The following is an 11,783-nucleotide window of genomic DNA, read 5'->3' as shown; positions in this document are numbered from 1 at the left end:
GTTCGCAACTTATCTCGGGACCCTGATCCCTTTGATAATCTTGTGAAAGCTAACTTATACAGACATAAATCAAATATTGTATATAATCTCAAAAGGTTGGAGTTCCTGTAAAATTTATCTATGGTCCCCAAGTAATGAACCCCTTATCTAGCCTAATGATTTTGTCCAGTAATGGGGAAAAGGAAGCAAAGACAGGGATTTTAGCTTCCTTACTCCACGAAATGGACTAAATTGGTCTGGGAGAAGATCAAACTCCTAGGATTCTATAGTAGGAATGGATAACAGCTCTCTCAAAAGATGGAGGGGAAGGTTTACTCCAAAAATGTCACCAATAACCTTTTTACCAAGGACTTTAGACTAGCTGTGGTCGTACCTATCAGATGTTCACGAAATTCACCTGTGAAAAGAAGAAGTTTCCCTGTCATAATCACACATGCATCAGCCAAAGCCCCAAGAGCCAATTCTGGAAATTTCTCCTCCCCCAGCATCTTCCCATCTCTTACTCAACAACCAACCCTTCCTCTGTCTCCAGGACTTACCCTTACTCATGCAGACCAGAAAGGCTATGCACAGCAGAAACAGAACAAACATCCTGGGACTTTGGTCGTGTGCAGTTGCCTGTGGAAGGTACTGGTCGATCTCCCCCAGTGTTCTGTCCTTGGGCTATTCATCTAGATCATATAATCATAAAATTTCAGTGACGAACAGTACCTCAATGTTCCCAGAATCAACCAAACCACCAACTGGAGTCTCAATGCCCCTAAGGCATCTATTTTAAAATTCTCCTCAATGATGAATATATATATATATATATATATATATATACACACACACACACACACACACACACACACATATATATATATACATTCTTTATTCATTATTGTATAGCTAAGCCTTGTGCTCTGCAAGTAAAGTCAAATTTTTTTTCCCACATTTTAACCTTTCAGATATTTCAAGACAGGATTTGGACACCTTAGTTCCTTTTAGCTGTCTTCACTAATCTCAGAATAATCTCAGATTTGTCTTTGTCTCACTTAGACTGAAGCACCAGGAATGAAGTTCAGGATTCCAGGTATAGTCTGAATGTGGGGGAAATACTGAGTGTCCCTTCTGTGGTGTAGGAAAGGGACGTTTCAGCAGAAAGGTGAGATGTGTCTAGTTTGCCTTCAGGTGTTATTAACTAATTCATGGATTTTTTAAAGTAAATATTTTCTACAAACATACCAAATGCCAAAATCACAGAAAGAGAAGGCACCAAGCAAACCAGGCCACTATTCTGTGGCCTCACAAAGACTTGAGTCTAGTTAAGGAGACCACAAGTACATCAAGCGCAGTTGGCTATGGGGTCCTAAATGAGAGACATTCAAAGTTGACTGCCTGACCAGCGAAGGCTTCCCTGAAGAAGGGATAGTTGAGCTGGACTTTGAAGGCTAGTGATGTGTTAGCTAGAAGAAGTGAATAGGGACAGGCACCCAAAGAAACAGCAAATGTCAAAATACAGAGATGTCAGGCAACCTGACACACTGGGATGAGAACTGGTCATGTGGTTCCAGAGACATGGGTGAGCAAGAAACTCAGAGAGATGCACCTTGTTGGAGGTGATGGCATATGGGTAAAGAGAGGGGCTCAAGGGGACAATGCACTGCACTTGTTGCTGAGATTACTTTGTCCCAAGCACATAAAATGGGATCTCCTGCTCATTATTGTGCCATTGCAAGACATCAGTGAAAAGAGTCATTTTTCCCAGGGCTGGAAAAGACATTAAAGTACCCACTCCTCTGTACCAATACTGAATTCTAGAAAGGACATCTCCCTTTATCCCAAACTTAAGTTTGGTACACACATGGGTTCAGGTCCTGGCTCTGCTGCTTGCCAACATGTGACTCTGGGTGAGTTACTGACGTCCAGAACAATTTTCATCATAGGACTGGTATTAGTAGTTTATTAAAGTCTGTGAAAAGAGAAAGCTCATATTTGTTAAGGCCCTGGAAACTATCAAGCACTAACTCCCTGTGCAGTGCTTAAAATTTCAGGAGAAGCCTGGGCCCTTTTGCTAGGGTAGGTGTCAGAAACTGCAGTCAAAAGGAGCCACATGCAGGAAAGGGCACCCGACTGAGAGAGGCAATGAGGTGGAGGCTGTAACTGGGTTCTGGCATTCAAGGGCCAAGAGCCTGGCTGTGAGGATGATGTTGGGAGCATCCTGTCGGGTGTTAAGTTGCAGCGAGGCTTACATTTGGCTTTGGGTATTGGAAAAGATGGAAAGATTAATTACATTGTCTTCTAGAATGAACTGTGAAGACACAGTCAGCTTTAGAACAAACTGTTTAATTTGCTTTGGGTGGGTTAGCAGCTGGGAACTAGTTGAGTTCTGATTCACTGAGACTAGGCGAGAACTGGGTCCCGTTCTCATAGCTCAAGCTTGAGGTCATCCACGAGCTGATGATGCTCAGTTCCGTATCTCTACCTCAGACCCCTATTTCGAGTTCCAGATTCACATCCACAAATACACATTCTACTTTAGAAGGCTCACACATACCACAAGACATTGTTTACAAGAGAAAATTTGATGGATGAGATACTGCGGTAGGATGAGAAGTAGATCAGAGAACCTCTTGCTTGGGTGGAGTTGCAAAATTCTACAATCCTAACTGAAAATAATCCCGTAGAAAAGAGATTCAGAACTCAATGGGCCTTCCAGAAAATATCTGCCAAGGGGCACCTTGAAGGAAGAAGAGTAGAAACTGGGAAAGCCCTCTGTGGTTTAACCTAGAATTTCTTCTTCCTTTGCTATGATTCTAGAGTCACTCGCTTTAAAGAGAGAGAAGAGAAAACAGGTGACAAATAAAGGCTCAGAAGTTTGCCTTCTTGATAAGCCTTTGGAAAGTCCTGAAAAATGCCATCTAGTTTCCAACATCTTCTCCTGAAAGATGGAAGAATAGAAAATGAGATTCAAAGACTTCACAATCTTGATTGCCATTCTAGAATCAATTCTTTTCAAAGGAACAAATCCCCTCATGTTTAAAGCCTCTCTTCTTAGGCAAAGATGGGCTCCACACTCTGGTCGTAGAAAAGGAACACTATAAATTTTGTGGCATTTGAGCTAAGACTTTATTTCCCCCAATCTTTATCTGATATCTAAAAATGTCATACTTGAGATACTTTGATGAACATATTGTTCCTACAACTAAAGAACATGTCGTTAAAATGAATTCATGATAGAAGATTCCTATTGCCTCTAGCCAAACTACCATAAGCTCACTGATGGGTTTCAGAGACTGACAGTGCCAGAACTGGTCATAATTTTCCAGTGGTTTACCCATGGTGAACCTTACCTGAGTTAACTTTTGTAGAGATAGATACCTAAAGCATGGGCAAAACTGGCCAGATTCACAATATAAATTTCCTAAAGATCAAGCCATGTGATAATTCTAGAGATGATTTCACAGCCCTACAAAGTAAACAGTCCCTGGCCTTGGAGAACAGATTTCTAGTAAAGTGAAAGAGTTCTGGGCTGAGAATCAGAAATTCTAGGTGGAAGGCTCAGCTTGGTCATAGATTATACACCTTTTCATCTCTTTCACTCTTCGTTTTCTCATCCATAAAGTGTGGAGCTAGGTGAGCTTTTTTTTGACTTATTCGTTGCTCTGCTCTTACACATGAAACCGTGCCTGGTCCATAAAAGCTCTCAATAAATATTAGTTGAGTGTATGAATAAATCTCCAAGAGGCATTCAATCAAGATGGTTAAAAGTATGGCTTCTGGAACGAGAAAGTCTTGCTCTGAGTACTGGCACTATAGGTCACTAGATATGTGATCTTGGGTAAGATGCTGGACCTCACCAAGCCTCAGTTTCCTCCTCTGTGAAATTGGGATAAGAATGATAATATCATAAATGCATTAATAATAATTACTATGATGAACAGTATATAAAAAAACAAAGTTAACTTCATGTAAGCTCCAACATTTATTAATTATCATTCTCTGCTATGGGGTGGAGTGAGCATGAACTTGAGCTCCCAGAGGGAACCTTGTGTGATTGGTTCCCCTTAGGCATGAATAATCCCTGCCCTATGATGAAGAGGAAGGTTTCTTCTTGTGGCCTGAAGACCTGTGCTTGCAGACCCTGGCTTCTTTTCTTCCTGTGTAACAGACTTCTCTGTCAGCATGGACAAACACTTCTTGTTGCTCTTACCCGTCGTCTGCTGCATTGTGGGTGAGTCACAGACTTGAGGAGTGGGCTCCAGAGACAGGATCTAGGCAGCCCCATGGAACTCCATACGTGTAGTTGGTATCCATGTGGGGCTGAGTCTTGACCACGTTTATGTGGGAGGGGAAGCCAGCCTTCAGAAAGCTCCCTGGGCCTCCATGCCAACTTGTCTGCCCTCTTCAACATTCGGCCACTCCCCACCAAGGGCTCAGGCCGCTGTGGCCGCCCCATCAGACTGCTCCCCACTCTGTCCCTACCACTCCCCATAATCAAAACTCCTAGTGCGATTTTCCTCAGGACATCCTTTCCACTTATAAATCTGTATCCCATCTGCTGAGTCTACAATGAATAATTTGGTCGCTGGTTTTGGTGCTATCAAGGGCTTTTGATGCCCTTATCAGGGATTTTTATATTACAACAAGTGATTGCAGGAAAGAAGATACTGGATGCACTGGAATCAGACAGATTGAAACATGTTTCAGTCACTGTCGTAAATTCTCTGTTCCTCTGGTTGCTCACCTGAGAAATGGGGGAATCCCTACTTACAAGGCTTTTGTGAGGATTAAATCAGATACAAAGTAGGAGAACATGGCCCATATGAGATGCTCCATACATGCTACCTCCTCACTTAGGTGCACCCGGGAGAGGTGTTTTTTAATTAAACCTGTATTTTGACCAGCTCACCCCACAGTACCACATAAAGTGGCACTGACTATGATATAATTCACGAGGTCTTCACGTAGATTCAGTTCCAAGTTAAAAACAGAGTATATCACCTAACAATACGCAAGCCGCCAGTCTCACAAATCCCATCGTAGTAATGCTAGCATAGGTAAAACAGTTTAAAGCTCTCAGCCTCATTATCACACTCTTGTGATACACTACAGTGCTGCCAGGTAAGCCAGGCCAGCATTAACAGAACCATTTTTAAGCCGGAAAACCATTTAGCCGGAGGCTAAATCTTTGCTCAAAGTCACCAGGTTAAAAGGGCTGAAGTCGGGACCAGAAACCTTTAACTCTCACAGAGGCATTTCTCGGGGATGTGGAGTTGGTGAGAGATCCAGCTGCTTACTCCCGGATCCCAGCCGCCAGCTCTCCACCCGCCCCTGCACCGCACCCCGCACCCCAGGCCTGGATAGGTCTAGCTTCTTCTAAGTCCCTGCCTCCCCTGGCCTCACACCAGCTCTGTGCTCTCCAGCAGTGACACCCCTGAGATGCATAACATGTCACCTTCGCACACAGACAGATCGCTGTAGAAGGGGCTTCGGTGTCTGTGTTGCTGAGAAGCACGAGACATGCATGATCTTAAAGGTCTTCCAGGGTAAGTTAGAGGAGGTGCTGTGAGATTCCTAGAAACTTCTTAGGAGAGTACTTCACCAATTTCCTATCTCAGACTAAGGCCAACTCAAGAGAGGAACCAAAGTGCCTTATACCCCTGGGCAGGGGTCCCTGTGCATGCAGACAGAAGAGGACTTGGGGAAATGAGACAGGAGGAAGAAGCATCTGTACAAAGAGTTGAGGGTTGCCAGGGAACTTAGGCAAATAACCCCTGCAGGGGACCTGTGATTTCTTCATCTCCCTGCCTCAGTCCCCTTGGGAAGTACAAGATGGGAAGCCAACCCCAAACCTACCTCGGATGCCTAATTAAATTTTTACTGACAGGACTAGTGCCAGGTTTGACTTGTCTTTAAAGAACTTAGATCACTGGCTTATTTTCTATGATTCCTTCTTATTACAGATAACATCCTCCAGTTATCATATATGGTGTGTCAGAGATTCTGCAGAGAATTGACATACAAACTCAACGATCGAACTTATGTTCATACATGCTGCAACTACAATTATTGTAACTTCAAAAATCTAAAATATTTTTTCTCCTAAGTTGTCCCTTTAAAATGTTATTGATGTTTCTCTGCCTTCACAGTCTGCCCGCCCTTGCTTTTCTGCCCTGTCTGTCCTGGAAGGATCTCAGCTCTCTCTGTAATTCAGTGTTATCCCTCCTGTTGCCTCAAGCTTGGTTCCTACCTCAGTCGGAGGATAATGATTCTGAACAACAGATTTCTCCCATTACAGGGTCTGGCATTTCTGTACTTCAAGAGGCCTCCCCCAAGAGGCCCAGTAGAAAACTTTAAAACAAGACCATTCTAGTTCCTTGCGGTTATCTTAGATAGTGGAGGCGGACTAGAAATTCTTATCATGGCCATGATTAAGCAGAAACAGCAACAAAACAGATGGTGGACACTCAAGGTTTTCCTCTAGTGGCAAGAAGTTATTTTCCCCCGTGGACAGTGTCCATCTCACACTCAGTCATGATTTTTTTAGCATTTACACAGTGTCTCCACATACAATGTAAGAAACAGCAAATAAAGAATTTCCTGCCTCTGTGACATTCACAGCTCACATATAGCCACTTCTAGGCCTGTCAAGATATACATTCAAGATACATTACAACTCTGATTTCTTCCTATTCCTCTTCTAGTCTTCTCAATTCCTTTCCTCTTTTGCCACCCACCTCTACTCTGACCTCCCCAGCAATGAACACAATGACTATACAAATTCTCCCTCTTCTGAATACCCAAGTCACTTTATGGGTACTTTTTTTTTTTTGACACTCTCTCACAAAAATGAATCATTTCTCTGTTTGTCTAATTTACCCTAGTATGTTATAGATCACAGCTAGAACATGTGCCTTGTCTTATTCATCTCTATTGCCTTTAGCTGGCCAATTAAACTTTATTGTGTTTAATTGAACAGCCAGTAAAGCTGATGGAATTTTTCTTGTCCATCTGTTTAGCATGACTTTTCTGGTTTTTTACCTATTTTGTTGAGTGTACCGGGAATGGTAACCTCTACTCCCTACCAGACATACAATGTTCACTCCAGTGCCAACATACCATGTGTTTTTCTCAAAAAGATTATGAAAAGGACATTTCTTATTATGGGACCCTCCACTATTCAAATATATTAACTAAAAAAAATTTTTTTTGATGGGATTCTTCTAAAACTCAATAGCTAATCTTACTTCAAAATTCATAATCAATACTTTATTATATCAAGTATGAAATAGGCCTGGAAGTTTAGAAAGGGTAATCTGGCCCAACCCTTGGAAATATCTGAAAGCACATGTTTTCCTAGTTTTAATGATGTCAGGATTGATCACATAAATTTGCTTGTTCTCAGATTTATCTATACCATCTAAAGTTTCCCTTCAATCTTTCATCTAACAGATTTTAGCCCTATTGATTATTGTTAACAAGATCTGTTATTCATTATGAGTTGAATAATAATTACCTTCTTAATTGAAGTATAATTCATATATAATGAAATGCACATATTTTAAATATACAGTTTGATGTGATTTGAAAAATGTATAAACCTATATAACCACCATCTCATTTAAAACATAGAATATTTTTATCACCTTAGTAAGTTTCTTCAGGTAACAATCCACTCCCAAAAGTATTATTCTAACTTCTATCACCATAGAACTAATTTTACCTGTTCTTTTTTTTTTTTTGGCTGCATTGGGTCTGTATTGTTGCGCGCGGATTTTTCTGTAGTTGCAGCGAGCGGGGGCTACTCTTCGTTGCGGTGCGTGGGCTTCTCATTGTGGTGGCTTCTCTTGTTGTGGAGCACGGGCTCTAGGAGCACGGCTTCAGTAGTTGTGGCTCACAGGCTCTAGAGCGCAAGCTCAGTAGTTGTGGCAAACGAGCTTAGTTGCCCCACGGCATGTGGGATCTTCCCGGACCAGGGTTCGAACCCATGTCCCCTGCATTGGCAGGCAGATTCTTAACCACTGTGCCACCAGGGAAGTCCCAGCCTGTTCTTGAACTTATTATAAAAGAAATTACACAGAAAGTACTACCTTGAGTCTGGTTTCTATCACTCACCATAATATTTTTAAGATTCATGCATGTTTTCGCTTATATCAAAAGTTTATTCTTTTTTTGCCCATTGTATACATACACTACAATTTATTAAATCAATTCTCTTATTGATGGACACTGAGTTGTTTCCAGCTTTGGGCTATTGTGAATAAAGCTGCTATGAACATTTTCATATAAGAGTTTTGATGGACATACACACTCATTTCTCTTTGGTAGGTAATTAAAAGTAACATGTATGAGTCATAGGGTAGGCATATGCATAACTTTAAAAGAAACTGCCAAATAGTTTACCAAAGTGGTGGTACCAATATATAGTCCTACCAGTACTGTATGAGAATTCCAGTTACTCTACATAATTCCCATCACCAATTATTATCAGTCATTTATTGTTTTGTTTTTTGTTTTTTTACTTTTTGGCTGCACCTTGCAGCATGTGGGATCTTAGTTCCCTGACCAGGGATCAAACCTTCACCCCCTGCAGTGGAAGCTCAGAGTCCTAACTGCTGGACCGCCAGGGAAGTCCTATCAGTCATTTAAATTTTAACTAGTCTACTCATCGTAAAAGTTATCTTACACTTACTGATAACTAATGGAATTCAGCCACTTTTTATGCTCCAGGTTAGATAATAATTCATCCATGTTTCCTTCTAATACTTTCATGGATTTAAATTAACATTTTGATTCTCCATTTGGAATTTACCCTTGTAAGAAATTGATCCAATTTAATCTATTTCCACATGACTAGCCAATTAGTCCAACAACATTTATTTTTAATTTATTTTTCTAATACATCTTTACTGGAGTAAAATTGCTTTACAATGTTGTGTTAGTTTCTGCTGTACAACATGAATCAGCTACATGCATACATATATCCCCATATCCTCTCCCTCTTGAGCCTCCCTCCCACCCCTCTAGGTCATCACAAAGCACCGAGCTCATCTCCCTGTGCTATGCAGCAGCTTTCCACTAGCTATCTATTTTACATTTGGTAGTGTATATATGTCAATGCTACTCTCTCACTACACCCCAGCCTCCCCTTCCCCCCCGTGTCCTCAAGTCCGTTCTCTACATCTACATCTTTATTCCTGCCCTACCACTAGGTTCATCAGTACCATTTTCCTAGATTATATATATATATATATATGCGTTAGCATACGGTATTTGCTTTTCTCTTTCTGACTTACTTCACTCTGTATCACTGACTCTAGGTCCATCCACCTTACTACAAATAACTCAATTTCATTCCTTTTTATGGCTGAGTAATATTCCATTCTATATATGTGCCACATCTTCTTTATCCATTCGTCTGTCAATGGACATTTAGGTTGTTTCCATATCCTGGCTATTGTAAATAGTGCTGCAATGAACATTGTGGCACATGTATCTTTTTGAATTATGGTTATCTCAGGGTACCAAAAACATTTATTTTAAAGTTTATATTTTTCTCAACTAATTTGAGATGCTTCTTTCATAATATGCTGAATTTCCATTAGCACTTAACACTAATTCTGGGTTCTCTACTTAGTTAAATTTTTCTACACATTACCTCTACCTCACAACATACACAAAAAACAAATTCAAACTGGATTGTAGGTTTAAAGTGAAAAGTGAAACAATAAAACTTCTAGAAGGAAGCACAGCATGTATTTGTAACTTTCGAATAGGCAAAAGGTTACTTAAACATCACCTGAACAGCAAAACCATTTTTAAACATTGATAAGTTAGACTTCATTGAAATTAAGAATGGCAGTTCATCAAAATGTATCAGTAAGAGAGTGAAAAGACAAGTTAACGACTTGGGGAAGATATTTGCAATACTGATAACCTACATAGAACTTGTATCCAGAACATAAAAATCTTACAGCTTTCCTAGACAAACAAAAGCTGAGGGAATTCATCACCACTAGACCTGCCTTACAAGAAATGCAGAAAGGAGTTATACAAGGTGAAATAAAAAGATGTTAATTAATGACATGAAGATATATGAAAATATATAACACAGTGGTACAGGTAAATATACAGTCAAACTTAGAAAACTCTAATAGCATGGTTTGTTAACCACTTAACTATACTACAAAGGTCAAAGGAAAAAGCATTAAATATAATTTAGCTACTATAATTTGCTAATAAATACACAATATAAAAAGAGGTAAAGAATGACCTCAAAATACAAAAAAGATGAAGTAAAAGAGTGGAGTTTTATAGACAATCAAAATTAAGTTGCTATCAGGTTGAACTAGATTATTTTACCTATGAGATGTCTTATATAAGACTCATGGTGGAGGGGAAATTGGAAAAAGATAGTCAGAAGGTACAAACTTCCAGTTATAAGAAAGTTGCTAAGAGCTCTCATCACAAGGAGACCTTTTTTCTTTTTGTTGTATCTCTATGAGATAAAGGATGTTAACTAAACCTATTATGATGATCATTTCACAATATATGTAAACCAAACCATCATGATGTACACCTTAAACTTATATAGTGATGTATGTTAATTATTTCTCAATAAAACTGGGCGGGGGGGGGGGGGGAAGAATCATGGTAACCACAAAAGAAAACCCTTGAGTAGAGGCACAAAAGATAAAGAAAGGGGAAACAGAGCAAACCATCATGGAAAACACCAATTTACAAAGGTAGGCAGAAACAACAGGAAAAAGAAACAATATAAATACAAAAAAACCAGAAAACAATTAATAAGATGGCATTAGTAAGTCCTTACATATCAATAATAACTCTAAATGTAAATGGATTGAATTCACCAATCAAAAGGCACAGAGTGGCTGGAAGGATAAAACAACATGACCAAACCATGTGCTGCCTACAAGAGACTGACTTCAGTTTTAACACATTATTGACTGGGAGATTTTTGCAGAAACTAATGCTTGTGGCTATAATATGTCTCCAGTTAAAAATGTGTTAAGGACACATATAGGCTCAAAGTGAAGAGATGAAAAAAGGTAATCCATGCAAGAGGAAACCAAAAGAAAGCAGGGGTAGCTATACTTATATCACAAAAATTAGGCTTTAAGCCAAAAAACAGTAACAAGAGACAAAGAAGGTCAATATATAATGATAAAGGGGCCAATTCACCAAGAAGATATGATGATGATAAATATATAAAAACCCAACTTTATGAAGCACATAAATGTATTAAGACAATACTAGCAGAGTAAAAGATAAATAGACTATGATACAACAGTAGTAGGGAACTTCAGTACCCTACTTTCAGCAATAGATAGATCATACAGATAGATGATCCAGATAGATCATCTGGACACAAAACAAGTCTTAGGAAATTTTTAAAGACTGAAATGATACCAAGTATTTTTTTCTGACCACAATGGTATGAACCTAGAAATCAGTAAAAGAGGAAACTGGAAAATCTACAAACATGTGGAAATTAAACAACACACTGCAGAACAACCAATGACTCAAAAAAGAAATCAAATGAGAAATCAAATAAAAATGGAATCACAACATACTAAAATTTATGGCATACTGCAAAAGCAGTTCTAAGAAGCAAATTTATAGGGATAAATGCATATATTAAGAAAATAGAAAGATCTCAAATAAACAACCTAACTTTACACTTCAAGGAACTAGAAAAAGAAGAACAAACTAAGCCCAAAGTTAGCAGAAGCAAAGAAATCACAAAAATTGGAGTGAAAATAAATGCAATAGAGACC

The 11,783-nt window shown here is 39.4% G+C and overlaps 1 protein-coding gene and 1 long non-coding RNA gene across 2 annotated transcripts in view; one reads left to right on the top strand and one right to left on the bottom strand.

Moving 5' to 3' along the window:
• The window catches only part of LOC137771904 (uncharacterized), an 82,018-nt gene that overhangs the window by 57,461 nt on the left and 12,774 nt on the right, over positions 1-11,783 (bottom strand). The gene's annotated exons all lie outside the window — the stretch shown is intronic.
• Positions 4,168-6,091, top strand: PATE3 (prostate and testis expressed 3). The gene is made up of 3 exons (XM_068556560.1): positions 4,168-4,216; positions 5,409-5,531; positions 5,949-6,091. Exons 1-3 carry the CDS (start codon positions 4,168-4,170, stop codon positions 6,089-6,091), a joined length of 315 nt encoding a protein of 104 aa, XP_068412661.1.

This window comes from Eschrichtius robustus, chromosome 11, assembly GCF_028021215.1.
Source record: "Eschrichtius robustus isolate mEscRob2 chromosome 11, mEscRob2.pri, whole genome shotgun sequence".
Taxonomy (NCBI): domain Eukaryota; kingdom Metazoa; phylum Chordata; class Mammalia; order Artiodactyla; family Eschrichtiidae; genus Eschrichtius; species Eschrichtius robustus.
Note: the sequence above shows the minus strand (reverse complement) of the source record. Positions and strands in the feature narration are given on the sequence as shown.